This window comes from Lethenteron reissneri, chromosome 28, assembly GCF_015708825.2.
Source record: "Lethenteron reissneri isolate LAM-NWPU_2019-01 chromosome 28, ASM1570882v1, whole genome shotgun sequence".
Classification (NCBI taxonomy): Eukaryota; Metazoa; Chordata; class Hyperoartia; order Petromyzontiformes; family Petromyzontidae; genus Lethenteron; species Lethenteron reissneri.
Genome location: NC_083806.1, coordinates 3,165,565 through 3,186,417, shown reverse-complemented (window position 1 = coordinate 3,186,417; position 20,853 = coordinate 3,165,565). Strand labels below are relative to the sequence as shown.

Sequence of the window (20,853 nt, the reverse complement as noted above, 5' to 3'; positions counted from 1 at the left end):
GTGGCCTCAAAATAATAACATATACAAGAGGTGACGTTTCAGACAATGGGCCCTTCCGTCCAGCAGAGACGCGAAGACCGACCATTGCCGATTGAATATTTTATTTATTTTAAGGCCACGGTGCTATTGGCAAATGTGTTGTTTATTCAGTATGCACCACTGCCAACGCAGCAGCATTAGCAGCAAATTATTTTTCGATTTAAAGCTTTCGTGACTGCAGGGATTCATCTTCTTGGTTCTTTCGGTAAAGTCACGTAGAAGGGAAATAAAATAATAAAAATAAAACATAAAATACAATTCTCACGACGTTTCGGCCACAACGCAAGCAGCCGTCCTCAGGTGAAGAACAGCTCTGTCGGAAAGACAGACCTGTTCTTCATTCAGACGCTGTCTTTCTGACAGACCTGTTCTTCACCTGAGGACGGCTGCTTGCGTTGTGGCTGAAACGTCGTGAGAATTGTATTTTATTATGTTTTATTTTTATTATTTTATTATTTCCCTTCTACGTGACTTTACCGAAAGAACCAAGAAGAGCAAATTATTTGCCCAAATTTTTGTCGTAAAGACTCTCCGCCACCGGAAAGCCAAAAAATGTGTTCGTCTCGTGTCCCAAGCTTCTGACGACGCGCCAGTGACTCTTGCTTTGGCTCTCCGATGAGAATCTCGTTCCCGCAGCCTCAGGCGGTGTTGCTGCATGTGTGCTTGGAGTTAAGGAGTGTGCTTTGGTGGCAACAGCTTCCCATTATCGATTGCCTGAGGTTGAAGGGACGGGGGGGTGGGGGAGTTCCTCAATGTTCGGTGATCTCACTGCAAAGCTGGACATGACGTCCTGTTGCGCCAAGTGTCAGTCTTGTGGACGCTGGCGCAAGGCAAGCTATCGGCGGCGGTAGATCGGCGTTGGCACATCTGAGGGTGACCGCAGTTTACGTCAGCGGTGTGCACATGGCTTGTGCTCGTCCAAGCCACGACTGAAGCGCAGTGTTGTAAAGATTTTAATAAACCGTAAAAAAAATAACTTTAAATATTTAGTCATTATAGCTTTAGCACTGTCACAAGGAGACGGGTAAAACATGGTGGTTTTGTAAAAGCACCGATGTCCTGGGTCTGAGCATATGCAGATGGCTCGACACACTTCTCTGGCGAAGCTGCTGTCAACACAAAATCGTACAAAATTCACATAATTTAGATGAATTCCCGCTCTGAAACCTAAAACACTTTGGTTTCATTGACATGCAACAAACACTCAATAACACGGGTCAACACACTTTTTCTGGCATAAGGTATTCCAACGGTTTTAAGGTAATTTTGGGGTGCTGATTCCAAATCTGGCAGCAGTTTTGTCTATCGCATCAGGTTTTTGAGATATCAAACATTGCATTTTCAATAAAAACTGCAGAAGAAAAATATTAAATAAATGTGGATATCTACATACAATGATATTATAAACACACTATCCTAAAATACAGCACCATATTTTAACACTAAAGCAGTCACTGTTCTGAGATCAGATTTGGAATGAGCACCCTGAAATTAGTCTAAAACAGCTGCAAAAGTCCAGGCCAGAATTTTTTTTTATTTGTTGACCAGTCTAATAAAAGCTATGACCCCACTGTGGATAACGGAAGAGCCGAGTGAAGCCGACTTCATTTTCTTCCGCACAGCAGAACAACTTCATTCTCTACCCCAGCGTGGTGCACCGCTAGCCCTGTGACGCTGATGGCACAATTAGAAAGTAATTGGGAACACAACAGGAAAAAAAACCACCGTGGAATTTTGACCAGTCCTTTCCCCGGTGCCGCCCTCAGCCACACACTCACAACCGCTATAGCAGGAGGGCGAGCGTGAGGGCGAGCGTGACGGCGAGCGTGACGGCCCCCCACGAGGCGAGGGTGGAGGCCGCGGCGCCGCCTTTGCCGAGGCCGCCTGCGTTGTCTCCGCACACGAGCCAGTCTGCGATGGGGCGTGGGTACCCCGGCTCGACACTCAGCTTCTTGTCTGACAGCTGCCAGTAGCTGGTGTCCTTGAAGAAGAAGGTTGATCCTGCGGGCGCCACCACACGCGTATTGCACGGCACCATCAACGGCCTAATCTACCAGTGATTGCATCTCCCGGAGGACCCGGTATCTTCAAAGGTCCAGGTTTTACCAGGGTGCTCATGTCTCCCAGGTGTTCCAGCCTTAACTGGGCACCTAATATCTAGTCTCAAGCAGAGAGAGCAAGCCTCTTCCAGTGGGCCCAACTTCTCCCAAAATGCAGTCTACCAGGGACCTCTGCTCCCCCAGGAGTTCCAGGCTGTACCAGGGATCAAATATCGTGCAAGGGACCTAGTCTCTACCAGGGGGACCAGCCCCGCCCAGAGTTCCCCGGTCACCGCCGCTCACCGTTGGTCCAGCTGAAGACGTCGGTGATTCCGTCGGGCAGGCCCTTCCACAGAGTCAGCTTCTTGGGGTAGCCGGACTCGACGCGGCGCAGTCTCTCATCGTAGCGCCAGAAGTCGTCCTCGCGGAAGAAGTACGTCTTGCCGTTGTGGTACCACTCGAAGGCGGCGTGCACCCCCGAGGGGGGCAGCCCCATTTCTGTCACCGGGTGGGGGTTCCCCTTGTCCGCTTTGGTGTTCTCAAACACCCAGAAATCGCCACCTGCGTGTGGCAGACGTCGTGGTTACGCACCTGGTCATCAACTTGGACACACCTGGACACACACCTGGTGGTGTACCTGAACACACCTGGTTGCACACCTGGTCACGCACCTGAACACACACCTGGACACACACCTGGTCACGCACCTGGACACGCACCTGGACATGCACCTGGTTAAACACTTGGCCATATTCCTGGCTATGCTCCTTACAAACGCCGGCCGATCTTCATCAGTGATGCTTGGCACGCGACTTTGGTTTCATTTTCAAAATGCGGCTGCTTGATCACAAGCCCACAATACCAAGTGGGCAGCAGCGAACAGGCCGAGGGAAGGTGTAAGAGATTAAGGGTTGACGGGTTTCTTGAATCGAGCAAGGGTCCTGAAAAAGTGCATTCGTGTTTCTCTTGGGTTACCACCACAATAAATGCGAGCAAATGTGACCGACTGAGAGCAGCGGTGATGCCTCTGTGGGCCGGTGTTGTTCTTGATAGGACTCGTCTGGACAGTCGAGTGACCAATGATCACTGCCCCAAGGTCTGCCTCTGGGAACCGTGTATGGACAATGTGGAGTTCCATCCCCCCCCCCCCCCTTCATCACTGGGGCCCATTAGCTTGGCTCATGTCAACAATCGCATCGCTTATACCTCTGGGGAAAATGGACGCTGGGAGGGAACTCCAATTGGAGCGGTATGGGGGAAGCACAACGATCATTGTTGTGAACAATGTGGTGAGTGGGTGAGTTGCTGTGACCTGCAGCCTGGTGAGTGAGTGTGTTATTGTGATCTGCAGTGTGGTGAGTGGGTGAGTGAGTGTGTTGTTGTGATCTGCAGTGTGGTGAGTGGGTGAGTGTGTTGTTGTGACCTTCAGTGTGGTGAGTGGGTGAGTGAGTGTGTTGTTGTGATCTGCAGTGTGGTGAGTGGGTGAGTGAGTGTGTTGTTGTGACCTTCAGTGTGGTGAGTGGGTGAGTAACTGTGACCTGCAGTGTGGTGAGTGAGTGTGTTGTTGTGACCTGCAGTGTGGTGAGTGAGTGAGTTGTGATCTGCAGTGTGGTGAGTGGGTGAGTGAGTGTGTTGTTGTGATCTGCAGTGTGGTGAGTGAATGTGTTGTTGTGATCTGCAGTGTGGTGAGTGGGTGAGTGAGTGTGTTGTTGTGACCTGCAGTGTGGTGAGTGAGTGTGTTGTTGTGATCTGCAGTGTGGTGAGTGAGTGGGTGAGTGAGTGTGGTGTTGTGACCTGCAGTGTGGTGAGTGAGTGAGTGTGTTGTTGTGACCTGTAGCATGGTGAGTGAGTGAGTTGTGACCTGCAGTGTGGTGAGTGAGTGAGTGTGTTGTTGTGACCTGCGGTGTGGTGAGTGAGTGAGTGGGTGAGTGAGTGCGTGTTGTTGTGACCTGCAGCGTGGTGAGTGAACACAGTGTCTGTTGTTGTGACCTGCAGTGTGGTGAGTGAGTGAGTGGGTAAGTGAGTGCGTGTTGTTGTGACCTGCAGCGTGGTGAGTGAACACAGTGTCTGGTAGACCGAACGCTCAACATGGGTGGAGGAATCAACGAGTGAAGTTGACGGGAACAGTCGCTGTGGCAGTATCGATAGACGAACGACAGCGAGAGACGGACCGATCGCCGGTGATCGAGTCGCTGCAGCATTTTGTCATCAATTGCTGCATCGTACGCTCACCTGAGCGGCAGGTGAGGCGCTGCCCCCTCTCACCTGTCAGGAAGATGATCTTGGAGTCTTGGCTGCGCTCATAGACGGCGTCCACCTTCTGCAGGTCATCGGGAAGGCCCGACCAGAAGTCCTGGATGGGCATCCCCTCGGGGGCCTCCAGCTTGAGGCCTCGCAGCAGCCGCCAGAAGTGTCGCCCTGCACGGAGAGGGCACAGACGCGGGGCCCAGAATCACGACTGGGAGACGTCTCTGTCTGGGGCCGGGCTCGGAACGTTTAATTGTGCAACACTAAGGGGGCCCACGCTCCCACTCCTCCCACACACACTCAGAGACCCACGCTCCCACTCCCCCCCCACTCACTCAGAGACCCACGCTCCCACTCCCCCCTCACACACTCAGAGACCCACGCTCCCACTTCCCCCCCCCCTCACACACTCAGAGACCCACGCTCCCACTCCCCCCCCCACACTCAGAGACCCACGCTCCCACTTCCCCCCCCCCTCACACACTCAGAGACCCACGCTCCCACTCCCCCCCCCACACTCAGAGACCCACGCTCCCACTCCCCCTCACACACTCAGAGACCCACGCTCCCACTCCCCCTCACACACTCACAGACCCACGCTCCCACTCCCCCCCACACACTCAGAGACCCACGCTCCCACTCCCCCTCACACACTCAGAGACCCACGCTCCCACTCCCCCCCACACACACTCAGAGACCCACGCTCCCACTCCCCCCCCCCACACACTCAGAGACCCACGCTCCCACTCCCCCATCACTCACTCAGAGACCCACGCTCCCACTCCCCCCCCCACTCACTCAGAGACCCACGCTCCCACTCCCCCCCACACACACTCAGAGACCCACGCTCCCACTCCCCCCCCCCCCACACACTCAGAGACCCACGCTCCCACTCCCCCTCACACACTCAGAGACCCACGCTCCCACTCCCCCCACACACACTCAGAGACCCACGCTCCCACTCCCCCCCCCCACACACTCAGAGACCCACGCTCCCACTCCCCCCTCACTCACTCAGAGACCCACGCTCCCACTCCCCCCCCACTCACTCAGAGACCCACGCTCCCTCCCCCCCCCCCCTCACTCAGAGCCCCACGCTCCCACTCCCCCCCCCACTCACTCAGAGACCCACGCTCCCACTCCCCCCCCACTCACTCAGAGACCCACGCTCCCACTCCCCCCCTCACTCACTCAGAGACCCACGCTCCCACTCCTCCCCTCACTCACTCAGAGACCCACGCTCCCACTCCCCCCTCACTCACTCAGAGACCCACGCTCCCACTCCCCCCTCACTCACTCAGAGACCCACGCTCCCACTCCCCCCCCACTCACTCAGAGACCCACGCTCCCACTCCCCCCTCACTCACTCAGAGACCCACGCTCCCACTCCCCCCCACACACTCAGAGACCCACGCTCCCACTCCCCCCTCACTCACTCAGAGACCCACGCTCCCACTCCCCCCCCCACTCACTCAGAGACCCACGCTCCCACTCCCCCCTCACTCACCCAGAGACCCACGCTCCCACTCCTCCCTCACTCACCCAGAGACCCACGCTCCTACTCCCCCCTCACTCACCCAGAGACCCACGCTCCCACTCCCCCCTCACTCACCCAGAGACCCACGCTCCCACTCCCCCCCTCACTCACTCAGAGACCCACGCTCCCACCCCCCCCTCACTCACTCAGAGACCCACGCTCCCACTCCCCCCCTCACTCACTCAGAGACCCACGCTCCCACTCCCCCCTCACTCACCCAGAGACCCACGCTCCCACTCCCCCCCTCACTCACTCAGAGACCCACGCTCCCACTCCCCCCCTCACTCACTCAGAGACCCACGCTCCCCCTCCCCCCTCCCTCACCCAGAGACCCACGCTCCCACTCCCCCCCTCACTCACCCAGAGACCCACGCTCCCACTCCCCCCCCTCACTCACTCAGAGACCCACGCTCCCACTCCCCCCCTCACCCACCCAGAGACCCACGCTCCCACTCCCCCCTCACACACTCAGAGACCCACGCTCCTACTCCCCCCCTCACTCACTCAGAGACCCACGCTCCCACTCCCCCCCTCCCTCACTCAGAGACCCACGCTCCCACTCCCCCCCTCATCACCCAGAGACCCACGCTCCCACTCCCCCCCTCACTCACTCAGAGACCCACGCTCCCACTCCCCCCCACACACACCCAGAGACCCACGCTCCCACTCCCCCCCACACACACTCAGAGACCCACGCTCCCACTCCCCCCCACACACACTCAGAGACCCACGCTCCCACTCCCCCCCCCACTCACTCAGAGACCCACGCTCCCACTCCCCCCCCACACACTCAGAGACCCACGCTCCCACTCCCCCCCACACACACTCAGAGACCCACGCTCCCACTCCCCCCCCCCCACACACTCAGAGACCCACGCTCCCACTCCCCCCTCACTCACTCAGAGAACCACGCTCCTACTCCCCCCTCACTCACTCAGAGACCCACGCTCCTACTCCCCCCCTCACTCACTCAGAGACCCACGCTCCTACTCCCCCCTCACTCACTCAGAGACCCACGCTCCCACTTCCCCCCTCACTCACTCAGAGACCCACGCTCCTACTCCCCCCTCACTCACTCAGAGACCCACGCTCCCACTCCCCCCTCACTCACTCAGAGACCCACGCTCCTACTCCCCCCTCACTCACCCAGAGACCCACGCTCCCACTCCCCCTCTCACTCACTCAGAGACCCACGCTCCCACTCCCCCCTCACTCACTCAAAGACCCACGCTCCCACTCCCCCCCACTCACTCAGAGACCCACGCTCCCACTCCCCCTCACACACTCAGAGACCCACGCTCCTACTCCCCCCCACTCACTCAGAGACCCACGCTCCCACTCCCCCCTCACTCACTCAGAGACCCACGCTCCTACTTCCCCCTCACTCACCCAGAGACCCACGCTCCCACTCCCCCCCTCACTCACTCAGAGCCCCACGCTCCCCCTCACACACTCAGAGACCCACGCTCCCACTCACCCCTCACTCACTCAGAGACCCACGCTCCCACTCCCCCCTCACTCACCCAGAGACCCACGCTCCCGCTCCCCCCCTCACTCACTCAGAGACCCACGCTCCTACTCCCCCCTCACTCACCCAGAGACCCACGCTCCCACTCCCCCCTCACTCACCCAGAGACCCACGCTCCCACTCCCCCCCTCACTCACTCAGAGACACACGCTCCCACTCCCCCTCACTCACTCAGAGACCCACGCTCCTACTCCCCCCCTCACTCACCCAGAGACCCACGCTCCCACTCTCCCCCTCACTCACTCAGAGACCCACGCTCCCACTCCCCCCTCACTCACCCAGACACCCACGCTCCCACTCCCCCCTCACTCCCTCAGAGACCCACGCTCCCACTCCCCCCTCACTCACTCAGAGACCCACGCTCCCACTCCCCCCTCACTCACTCAGAGACCCACGCTCCCACTCCCCCCCTCACTCACTCAGAGACCCACGCTCCCACTCCCCCTCACTCACTCAGAGACCCACGCTCCCACTCCCCCCTCACTCACTCAGAGACCCACGCTCCCACTCCCCCCCTCACTCACTCAGAGACCCACGCTCCCACTCCCCCCCTCACTCACTCAGAGACCCACGCTCCCACTCCCCCTCACTCACTCAGAGACCCACGCTCCCACTCCCCCCTCACTCACCCAGAGACCCACGCTCCCACTCCCCCCCTCACTCACTCAGAGACCCACGCTCCCACTCCCCCCTCACTCACTCAGAGACCCACGCTCCCACTCCCCCCCTCACTCACTCAGAGACCCACACTCCCACTCCCCCCCTCACTCACCCAGAGACCCACGCTCCCACTCCCCCCCTCACTCACTCAGAGACCCACGCTCCCACTCCCCCCTCACTCACCCAGAGACCCACGCTCCCACTCCCCCCTCACTCACTCAGAGACCCACGCTCCCACTCCCCCCCTCACTCACTCAGAGACCCACGCTCCCACTCCCCCCCTCACTCACCCAGAGACCCACGCTCCCACTCCCCCCTCACTCACCCAGAGACCCACGCTCCCACTCCCCCCCTCACTCACTCAGAGACCCACGCTCCCACTCCCCCCCCACACACTCAGAGACCCACGCTCCTACTCCCCCCCTCACTCACCCAGAGACCCACGCTCCCACTCCCCCCCTCACTCACTCAGAGACCCACGCTCCCTCCCCCCCCCACACACACCCAGAGACCCACGCTCCCACTCCCCCCCACACACACTCAGAGACCCACGCTCCCACTCCCCCCCCACTCACTCAGAGACCCACGCTCCCACTCCCCCCCCACTCACTCAGAGACCCACGCTCCCACTCCCCCCCTCACTCACTCAGAGACCCACGCTCCCACTCCCCCCCCACTCACTCAGAGACCCACGCTCCCACTCCCCCCCTCACTCACTCAGAGACCCACGCTCCCACTCCCCCCCTCACTCACTCAGAGACCCACGCTCCCACTCCCCCCTCACTCACTCAGAGACCCACGCTCCCACTCCCCCCTCACTCACTCAGAGACCCACGCTCCCACTCCCCCCCCACTCACTCAGAGACCCACGCTCCCACTCCCCCCTCACTCACTCAGAGACCCACGCTCCCACTCCCCCCCACACACTCAGAGACCCACGCTCCCACTCCCCCCTCACTCACTCAGAAACCCACGCTCCCACTCCCCCCCCCACTCACTCAGAGACCCACGCTCCCACTCCCCCCTCACTCACCCAGAGACCCACGCTCCCACTCCTCCCTCACTCACCCAGAGACCCACGCTCCTACTCCCCCCTCACTCACCCAGAGACCCACGCTCCCACTCCCCCCCTCACTCACCCAGAGACCCACGCTCCCACTCCCCCCCTCACTCACTCAGAGACCCACGCTCCCACTCCCCCCCTCACTCACTCAGAGACCCACGCTCCCACTCCCCCCCTCACTCACTCAGAGACCCACGCTCCCACTCCCCCCTCACTCACCCAGAGACCCACGCACCCACTCCCCCCCTCACTCACTCAGAGACCCACGCTCCCACTCCCCCCCTCACTCACTCAGAGACCCACGCTCCCACTCCCCCCTCACTCACCCAGAGACCCACGCTCCCACTCCCCCCCTCACTCACCCAGAGACCCACGCTCCCACTCCCCCCCTCACTCACTCAGAGACCCACGCTCCCACTCCCCCCCTCACTCACCCAGAGACCCACGTTCCCACTCCCCCCTCACACACTCAGAGACCCACGCTCCTACTCCCCCCCTCACTCACTCAGAGACCCACGCTCCCACTCCCCCCCTCACTCACTCAGAGACCCACGCTCCCACTCCCCCCCCTCATCACCCAGAGACCCACGCTCCCACTCCCCCCCTCACTCACTCAGAGACCCACGCTCCCACTCCCCCCCACACACACCCAGAGACCCACGCTCCCACTCCCCCCACACACACTCAGAGACCCACGCTCCCACTCCCCCCCACACACACTCAGAGACCCACGCTCCCACTCCCCCCCCCCACTCACTCAGAGACCCACGCTCCCACTCCCCCCCCACACACTCAGAGACCCACGCTCCCACTCCCCCCCCACACACACTCAGAGACCCACGCTCCCACTCCCCCCCCCCCACACACTCAGAGACCCACGCTCCCACTCCCCCCTCACTCACTCAGAGAACACGCTCCTACTCCCCCCTCACTCACTCAGAGACCCACGCTCCTACTCCCCCCCTCACTCACTCAGAGACCCACGCTCCTACTCCCCCCTCACTCACTCAGAGACCCACGCTCCCACTTCCCCCCTCACTCACTCAGAGACCCACGCTCCTACTCCCCCCTCACTCACTCAGAGACCCACGCTCCCACTCCCCCCTCACTCACTCAGAGACCCACGCTCCTACTCCCCCCTCACTCACCCAGAGACCCACGCTCCCACTCCCCCTCTCACTCACTCAGAGACCCACGCTCCCACTCCCCCCTCACTCACTCAAAGACCCACGCTCCCACTCCCCCCCACTCACTCAGAGACCCACGCTCCCACTCCCCCTCACACACTCAGAGACCCACGCTCCTACTCCCCCCCACTCACTCAGAGACCCACGCTCCCACTCCCCCCTCACTCACTCAGAGACCCACGCTCCTACTCCCCCCTCACTCACCCAGAGACCCACGCTCCCACTCCCCCCCTCACTCACTCAGAGACCCACGCTCCCACTCCCCCTCACACACTCAGAGACCCACGCTCCCACTCACCCCTCACTCACTCAGAGACCCACGCTCCCACTCCCCCCTCACTCACCCAGAGACCCACGCTCCCGCTCCCCCCCTCACTCACTCAGAGACCCACGCTCCTACTCCCCCCTCACTCACCCAGAGACCCACGCTCCCACTCCCCCCTCACTCACCCAGAGACCCACGCTCCCACTCCCCCCCTCACTCACTCAGAGACCCACGCTCCCACTCCCCCTCACTCACTCAGAGACCCACGCTCCTACTCCCCCCCTCACTCACCCAGAGACCCACGCTCCCACTCTCCCCCTCACTCACTCAGAGACCCACGCTCCCACTCCCCCCTCACTCACCCAGACACCCACGCTCCCACTCCCCCCTCACTCACTCAGAGACCCACGCTCCCACTCCCCCCTCACTCACTCAGAGACCCACGCTCCCACTCCCCCCCTCACTCACTCAGAGACCCACGCTCCCACTCCCCCCCTCACTCACTCAGAGACCCACGCTCCCACTCCCCCTCACTCACTCAGAGACCCACGCTCCCACTCCCCCCTCACTCACTCAGAGACCCACGCTCCCACTCCCCCCCTCACTCACTCAGAGACCCACGCTCCCACTCCCCCCCTCACTCACTCAGAGACCCACGCTCCCACTCCCCCTCACTCACTCAGAGACCCACGCTCCCACTCCCCCCTCACTCACCCAGAGACCCACGCTCCCACTCCCCCCCTCACTCACTCAGAGACCCACGCTCCCACTCCCCCCTCACTCACTCAGAGACCCACGCTCCCACTCCCCCCCTCACTCACTCAGAGACCCACACTCCCACTCCCCCCCCTCACTCACCCAGAGACCCACGCTCCCACTCCCCCCCCTCACTCACTCAGAGACCCACGCTCCCACTCCCCCCTCACTCACCCAGAGACCCACGCTCCCACTCCCCCCTCACTCACTCAGAGACCCACGCTCCCACTCCCCCCCTCACTCACTCAGAGACCCACGCTCCCACTCCCCCCCTCACTCACCCAGAGACCCACGCTCCCACTCCCCCCTCACTCACCCAGAGACCCACGCTCCCACTCCCCCCCTCACTCACTCAGAGACCCACGCTCCCACTCCCCCCCACACACTCAGAGACCCACGCTCCTACTCCCCCCCTCACTCACCCAGAGACCCACGCTCCCACTCCCCCCCTCACTCACTCAGAGACCCACGCTCCCACTCCCCCCCCCACACACTCAGAGACCCACGCTCCCACTCCCCCCCTCACTCACTCAGAGACCCACGCTCCCACTCCCCCCCCACTCACTCAGAGACCCACGCTCCCACTCCCCCTCCCCCTCACTCACTCAGAGACCCACGCTCCCACTCCCCCCCTCACTCACCCAGAGACCCACGCTCCTACTACTCCCTCACTCACTCAGAGACCCACGCTCCCACTCCCCCCTCACTCACTCAGAGACCTACGCTCCCACTCCCCCCACACACACTCAGAGACCCACGCTCCTACTCCTCCCTCACACACTCGGGGGCAGGGCAATGTTCGACCTTTGAAGAAGAAGATGTCCCCTCTGAGCTGCGTGATGGCATCGAAGTTCGTGTTGCAGCGGTCAGGGACTCCTTTCGCGGGGTTCCTGCGTGGTTGTGGGGATGGAGTGCGGATCAATCGGTGGTCAAGAAAGCCAGTGATGGGGTGATGGTGCCAGTGATGGGATGATGGTGCCTGTGATGGCATGATGGTGCTACTGATGGGGTGATGGTGCTAGTGATGGGGTGATGGTGCTAGTGATGGGGTGATGGTGCTAGTGATGGGGTGATGGTGCTAGTGATGGGGTGATGGTGCCAGTGATGGGGTGATGGTGCTAGTGATGGGGTGATGGTGATAGGATGATGGTGCCAGTGATGGGGTGATGGTGCTGGTGATTGGGTGATGGTGCTAATGATGGTGATTGGGTGATGGTGCTAGTGATGGGGTGATAGCGCTGGTGATGGGGTGATGGTGCTAGTGATGGGATGATGGTGCTAGTGATGGGATGATGGTGCTAGTGATGGGGTGATGGTGATGGGGTGATTGTGCTGGTGATGGGGTGATGGTGCTAGTGATGGTGATGGGGTGATGGTGCTAGTGATGGGGTGATGGTGCTAGTGATGGGGTGATGGTGCTGGTGATGGGGTGATGGTGCTAGTGATGGGGTGATGGGGTGATGGTGCTGGTGATGGGGTGATGGTGCTAGTGATGGGGTTATGGTGCTAGTGATGGGGTGATGGTGCTGGTGATGGGGTGATGGTGCTAGTGATGGGGTGATGGTGCCAGTGATGGGGTGATGGTGCTGGTGATGGGGTGATGGTGCTAGTGATGGGGTGATGGTGCCGGTGATGGGGTGATGGTGCCGGTGATGGGGTGGTGTTGCTGGTGATGTGAGGATGTTGTGGGCGATGGGGCCGTGGGTCCCCTCACTTGTTGGGCGGTTTTGCTGAGGGGTGCGGCCCGGGGGGATTGGGACGCGGGGGTCTGATGGTCGGGCGCTTGCTGCCTGCAGGAGGAATGCAGCGACCCGTCTCGTCATCATCCACCATCATCATCATCCATCATCATCCACCATCATCATCCACCATCATCATCCATCATCCATAATCATCATCCACCATCATCATCCATCATCATCATCTTACATCATCATCCACCATCATCATCATCATCTTACATCATCATCCACCTTCATCATCATCCATCATCATCTTACATCATCATCCACCATCATCCATAATCATCATCCATCATCATCATCATCATCCACCATCATCATCATCCACCTTCATCATCATCATCCACCATCATCATCATCATCCACCATCATCATCAATCATCATCATCCATCATCATCCATCATCCATCATCATCATCCACCGTCAGCATCATCATCCACCATCATCATTATCCACCATCATCATCATCCACCATCATCATCATCATCGCCATCGTCCGCGTCGCAACTCTAGGGTGTGCAAGGCTGATGGTCACGCTCCCAACTTTTCGTGGCAAGCTCCAGGTTGCACTCTAGTGGTAGTGCCTTATGCCGAGAATTCTTTACTACTCCTCGCCAATTTTACCCCCAGCGATTGAGAAAATATCGAGAACTCCATCCCCCGCGGGGGAGGGGGGGGACAATCGACACTAGGCAATAGCGACAGTGCGAGAGGGGTGTGCCCCCTCGGGCCCCCCAAGTGGGCCCCCTGGAGCCCCCCAAGTAGCCCCTTCGAGTCCCCCTGAGTGAGCCCCCTCGTACCGTAGAGATGACGGATCCCTCTCTTGTCGTCGTCCATGAGGGAGTATTTATGCGGGTCCCCCACGGAGCCCTGGTAGTAGGGCCTCATGATGGAGTCCGCCGACGAGTGGCCCAGGCCCAGCGCATGGCCCAGCTCGTGCACGGCCACAGTGAACAGGTCCGTGCCCTGGTGGTCTGCGAACACGAAAAACGCGGCCGCTCACACTCATTACGAGCACTCATCACGAGCACTCATCACGAGCACTCACCGCGAGCACTCACCACGAGCATTCATCGCGAGCACTCACCACGAGCACTCACCACGAGCACTCATCACGAGCACTCACCGCGAGCACTCATCACGAGCACTCACCGCGAGCACTCACCGCGAGCACTCACCGCGAGCACTCATCACGAGCACTCACCGCGAGCACTCACCACGAGCACTCACCACGAGCACTCATCACGAGCACTCACCACGAGCACTCACCACGAGCACTCATCGCGAGCACTCACCACGAGCACTCACCACGAGCACTTACCGCGAGCACTCACCACGAGCACTCACCGCGAGCACTTATCACGAGCACTCACCACGAGCACTCACCACGAGCACTCACCGCGAGCACTCACCGCGAGCACTCATCACGAGCACTCACCACGGCTCGCCGTCATGCGGTTGCGTGCACTGCGAGGTTCATGTTTTTTGTTTGTTGCGGTTGCACCCGATTCAAGAGCCGCATGGCTCACAGGGTTATCTCCACATCTCCACATGTATATAAAAGGCAACGTTGTGATTATGTGTGTCTGTTCAAAATGTGTAGCGTACTTCCCGACATGCAACAAACTTGAAATTTGCCATGTGGGTACTTTCCAGACTGCACACCATGCAAAAATAAAAAAAAATACACTTTTGTATTTTGGGTGGGGGGGGGAGCTCAATAATACAAATATTTTTTGCACGGCAAGTTAACTATGACGTCAAATCTGTCACGTGACCCGCGCACGTGGAAGCGTAACGCATTGTAGTGTAGCGGGTAGCGCGCTGTGCTACGAACCTGGCGACCCGAGTTCGATTCCCGCTCACGGCCACCACCGGTGACGATTATTTTAACCGCTCCTGGGCCTCCCCTAGATCGACTCAGCCTCAAACGAGTAAATGGTGTGGTGTGTGAACACCGCCACTGGGGAGACAAAGGCGGCCGGGCGTGGTGAATCCAAGTCCCGGGAGAAGCCGGGTAGTACAGCTAGTGCATAATAAACGAAACTTAAACTGAACTGGAAATCGCCCATCGCTCGCCCACGCTCACCATGGCTCACCGATTTCACTCACATCAGCTACCGCCAGTGACTCGCGACACTCGCGATTGAGATTATCATGACGCTGACAATGCTGCTGCTGCTGCTGCAATAAATGCTGATGATGCTGATGAAGAAGCACAAGGAGGTACCGTCTGGAGAGAGGGACCACTTCTCGTCGTCGTCGAAGTGTGTGTCCCCCGCGAGCTCGTACTGCCCGGGGAAAAACGCGTGCGCCAGGGTGCCACCGGGCCCGTCGAAGGGGTACGCGTCCGTGTGGTAGCCCCTCGAGAACTCGATCACGATGTCCACGGGGACCCCGCCTCGCTCCTCGCGGAACGTCAGCGGCACCGCGTCGCTCCACACGCGGAACGCCTGCGAGATGATCCACCTGATGGCCGCTTGGTCGTTCACGCGCGACGGCCAGCTGTTGATCCTGCCCAGGGGTGCACAAACATCGTCGTGGTCGTTAGCGGCCGTGGTCGATCCACTGCTAGACGACAACTCTCACGAGACGGGGTGGGGGGGTCCATCTCGGGCGAGACCACCAGGTCACCTCCTCCTCGTCCTCTCGCGCTGCCACCAGCACGGGGCCATTGCATCCAGGGCGGAATCTCTCTCTCTCTCGAATAGTCGGGAGCAAGGCACTATCACCAGAGCACAATGTACGTCCATCGATAATTATAATAATACTGGTAGGAACCTCCTGGTTACACCAGCCCACAGGGGACTATTGTGTTCGTCCGTCCGTGCAGGGAGGGGCTGGGTGGGGAGGGTGGGGAGGGGCTTGGTGGGGAGGGTGGGGAGGGGTTGGGTGGGGCTGGGTGGGGAGGGGTTTGGTGGGGCTGGGTGGGGAGGGGCTGGTTACTCCGTGGTACCCTTATAAAACTCAACGTTTAACCTACTCACGCCGGCTTGTGCCCGCCCTCACAGTCGGGCATATTTGCGGAATACACCACACCGCCGTTGACCCTGGCCATTGACCGAGCAACCCAACGTTCCTACCAGCTCCCTCCGCAGGAATGTGTTAATACTAGGCCTATATATGATGATTGTACCCTGTATGTGTTACCGTCATGCTATGTCTACATGGAGGGATGTGGCGAGCCAAAGCATTCCTGGAATTGCGTTCCAGACTTCCGCATGCAATTGCGCATTGCGCCACGACCCGGGGGCGTCATCATCATCATCATCCAGATGTCATCATCCAGCTGTCAGCTGTCATCAGCTGTCATCATCCAGCTGTCATCATCTAGCTGTGGTACCTGCACACGAGACGGCGTCATCGCTGCGGCCTCATGTCGGTGGACGTCCTCTCTATCCCCTCACCTTAGCCACCACCACCATCATCCCTGCTAGCGACGGCCACCACAATCATCATCATCCCTGCTAGCGACGGCCACCACCACCATCATCATCCCTGCTAGCGACGGCCACCACCACCACCATCATCATTCTAGATTTGAAACTTTCGTGACTGCAAGGATTCATATTCTTAGGTTTTTTCGGTAAAGTCACGTTGGTAAAAAATAAAAAATAAAATTAATAAAAGTAAAATAAAAATAAAATAAAAATCACGACGTTTCGGAGGCAAGACAAGCTTCCGTCTTCAGGTGGAACCGTCACAGCACGATAGCTGTATCAAGTAAGAGAAATTCCAAGAAAACAGTCCTTGTATATATACTGGTTGAGGGTGGGAGGAGCCAAGGTAGGCCCTGGATATTATTATTGTGAGGTTCGGTGCGGCTGAAGCACGCTGTTAGGAATGAGCCTTTGTTGTGTAGACTGGTTGAACTCGGAGGTTCCAAAAGTTGTTAAGGTGCGGCGGATGTAAAGGTGCATGTAAATGGGACTGAGCCTTTTGTTATGTAGAGGTGGTGCGGCTGAAACCGCTGCCAGGAATGAGTCTTTGTTGTGTAGACTGGTTGAACTGGGAGGTTCTAAGAGATGTTAAGGTGCGGCTGATGTAACGGTGCGGCTGCTGTGAATGGGACTGAGCCTTCGTTATGTGGATGAAACAGCACTTTGCTACGTTGCTGGGATTAATTCTAGATTTGCCAAATACAGTATGTGTGGTAAAACTTAAAGTAGGAAAACCAGTGTGTGAAAAAAGAAGAAGAAACTATACGGTAACTGAAGAATAGTTCCTGTCAAATAAGATGGTCCAAATATGTGTAGTTAAATCTTTTTTGCATGGTTAATAACATCCTTCCAATGATTACTAAGTTTGTACCCATCATCACGGTTGAAATTATGTCTGTGTTTGTATATTTGGATGGCTTCGTGTACAAACCTTTGATGGTAGCCAGGAGGTTTGCAGAGCACTTTGGTCTCGGAAAAAACAATTTAATGAGAGCCCACAGCGTTGTAGCAATGATCGGCAACGGCCGAAGAATCAGTTTTGCCGTGTTTCAGATCTGACTTGTGCTCGCGGACACGATCAGAGACATGACGTTTCGTTTCTCCAATGTAGCAATCGCCACAACTGCAAATCAGTGTGTAGACTCCAGGGTATTGTACCTGAAGATGGAAGCTTGTGTTGCCTCCGAAACGTCGTGATTTTTATTTTATTTTTATTTTATTTTTATTAATTTCATTTTTTTTACTTACGTAACTTTACCGAAAAAAACCTAAGAATATGAACACCACCATCATCCCTGCTAGCGACGGCCACCACCACCACCATCATCCCTGGGAGCGTCGTGACGCTTTTCCGAGCCCAATTACCGTTCTTCGCAGTCAATGTGATGACTTTAACCTGCGTGTGTTCTCCTAAGGCTCTTGTGCCTCTCGCTGCCTCACGATGTAACTCCACTCCACGGTGCTACACGCACCGGCACCACAGACCGTTTCTTAAACCAAGACAGAGTGTAGGGCGAGAGAGTGCAGCGCGCCTATTGGACGGTAAAGGCGAGCGTGTATACATGAGGGTGAGTGGCGAGAGTGAGGGTGTACGTGAGTGTAATTGTGCAGTACGCAGGGCTGAGTGGATGAGAGTGAGGGGTTTGGCGACGGTGAGTGCGCGAGAGAGTGAGGTGGAGCGATTGAATGGTCGCGCCGTGCCAGTGATATCGGGAGAGTGAGCGCGCGACGGCGTTCGCGAGCGCGCACGAAAAGAGCGGCAGCGCACAGCCCGTCCGGTGCCAGGCTAGGTGCCCCTCGCGGATCCGCACCTGTACGTAAGGTCGTGCTTCCTCCAGACGCTCCCCGCCAGCGCGTACCTCTTCCTCCTCCTCTTCATGATCTCGGAGGTGCCCACCCTGTCCGGCAGCGAGCACCGCGGGGTGTTCATCATGCGCACCGTCGCCGCGTCTGCGAGACACACGGGGGGGGGGGGGGCACGGGGGGACACGGGGGGGGGACATGGGGGGGGGGGACACGGGGGGGGGGGACACGGGGGGGGGGCACGGGGGGGCACGGGGGGGGCACGGGGGGACACGGGGGGGGGACACGGGGGGGGGGACACGGGGTTGCCCTTAGCATCGCGGAGAGGTCGCGTGGTGATCACGTGGAGGATCTCATCCACGATCTCGTCGATGATCTTCTTGCTGATGATTTCACTCGTCGTGCGGATGGATGGGGATCGCGCGTGATCTTGTCGACCACGTGCACGAAATCGCGTCTGATGCCCGGGGGTGGGGGGGGGGGGATCTTGTATATGAACTTGCGGGTCAACGCGTGGATAATTTAATGGACAATCGCGTGGATGGTCCCTCGTGATGATGGTGACGGTGGATCATCTCGTACCCACGTTCCCCGTCACGGTGATGCCGGCGAAGCGCTGCATGTCCTTCACGGCCTCGGTGATGGACTGCTGAGTCATCAGCTTCGACGACACGGGGTCCGGGGTCTGCAGGTACCCGAAGCGCATCAGCCAGTCCTGGGGGGCGCCGCACAACGTGAGCAGCGTCAGCGGGGAGAGGGGGGGGGGCGCGCGGCTCATCGAGCAAACATCGAGTCGCGGCGCTCACTCCACGCGCTACCAATCGAACCCTCCTCGTGCCTTGTCTCGACCTCCAGAGGGGCTACCTGCAGGGGCTACCTCCTGAGGGGCTACCTGCAGGGGCTACCTCCAGAGGGGCTACCTGCAGGGGCTACCTCCAGAGGGGCTACCTGCAGGGGCTACCTCCAGAGGGGCTACCTTCCACCACCAACGGCCTGAGAGGGAGATTGCAGGGCTGCGCCTTTACCTTTGTTTACACAACCCTGACGATCTCACACAGGATGAGCGACTCCCGCGCGCGGTGATGGCCATGGTGATTGTTTCACCATTCATCACCAGCCACTGATGTTAGCCGTGACCGGGAATTCAAATCAGGTTCGCGGTTTCAGAGCCCGGTGCGCTAACCACTTCGCCAACGCTCCACGCTCACGTACAACACATGCGAATTAGAACGTGTGGAGCGGTGGCGCAGCGGTTAGCGCGCTGCGCCCTCGCGCCGGGCAACCCGAGTTTGACTCCTGCCCTTCACCATTCACGTATCTGCCTTCATCCAGCAGTGGATTTATACCAATGCGTTCAATGCGTCATTGTTACCCGCTGGGATGTCATTAGTTTACGCGAACCCGCCAGCCACGACTAAGGCGTTACAACGCAGAGAATCAATACGGAGGACGAATACGGACTCCACGCCGATGGTACGGGGGGTGGGGGAGAGAGACGGGAGAGTGTCGGGAGAGCGACGGGAGAGGGTGTGAGACTAAAGGAGGGAATGACAGAGTGTGGGGAGAAGCGAGCAGAGACAGCGGAGAGCGAGACGATTGGAGGGGAGAGAGTGAGAGAAGAGGCGAATGCAGAGCGAGCGAGAGGTCAGGAGGGGCGCGCGGAGAGTTGAAGGGAGCGAGGGGTGAGTGAGGCTAGCGTGGAAGGGAGAGCGAGGTGAGTGTGGTGAGTGAGGTGAGTGTGGTGAGTGAGGTGAGTGTGGTGAGTGAGTGAGGTGAGTGAGTGTGGTGAGTGAGTGAGTGAGTGTGGTGTGGTGAGTGTGGTGAGTGTGGTGAGTGAGTGAGTGTGGTGTGGTGAGTGTGGTGAGTGTGGTGAGTGAGGTGAGTGCTGCTACTACCATGCCCTTGGAGACGTCTCCCGGGGAGACGGTCGCCGCGTCAACCGCGATCAGTGCACACGCCGCGAGCAGCGCGAGGCAGAGCGGCACCGCGGTCACCATGGTGACGAGGTGACCTGGTGACCTGGTGACCTGGTGACAAGGTGACCTGGTGACGAGGTAACCTGGTGACGAGGTGACCTGGTGACGAGGTGACCTGGTGACGAGGTGACCTGGTGATGAGGTGACGAGGTGACCTGGTGACGAGGTGACCTGGTGACGAGGTGACCTGGTGACCTGGTGACGAGGTGACCTGGTGACGAGGCGTACTGGTGACCTGGTGACGAGGTGACCTGGTGACCTGGTGACGAGGTGACCTGGTGACCTGGTGACGAGGTGACCTGGTGATGAGGTGACGAGGTGACTTGGTGACCTGGTGACGAGGTGACCTGGTGACCTTGTGACGAGGTGACCTGGTGGTGAGGTAACTTGACGACGATGTAATCCGACGTGCTAATCTGACAGCGATGTATCCTACTAGCTATGTAGCTTACTAGTGATGCATCCTACTAGCTTTGTCGCCTGATAGTTGATGCAACCTGAAGTCTGCCTCGCGAGGAGTCAATCCCAGCGCCCTTATATCCATCTCCCGCACGGGGGTGTTGACGCGGG

The 20,853-nt window shown here is 58.9% G+C and overlaps 1 protein-coding gene across 1 annotated transcript; it reads right to left on the bottom strand.

Moving 5' to 3' along the window:
* Positions 1–547: 547 nt before the first annotated feature.
* LOC133348782 (matrix metalloproteinase-17-like) lies at positions 548–20,780 on the bottom strand. The gene is made up of 10 exons (XM_061561772.1): positions 20,203–20,780; positions 18,890–19,022; positions 18,316–18,454; positions 15,295–15,578; positions 13,865–14,038; positions 13,036–13,111; positions 12,126–12,211; positions 4,344–4,496; positions 2,382–2,639; positions 548–2,040 (listed from the first exon to the last, which is right to left on the bottom strand). The coding sequence occupies exons 1-10, from the start codon at positions 20,302–20,304 to the stop codon at positions 1,823–1,825; spliced, it is 1,623 nt and encodes a 540-aa protein (XP_061417756.1). The 5' UTR covers positions 20,305–20,780; the 3' UTR covers positions 548–1,822.
* Between the last annotated feature and the right edge of the window lie 73 nt (positions 20,781–20,853).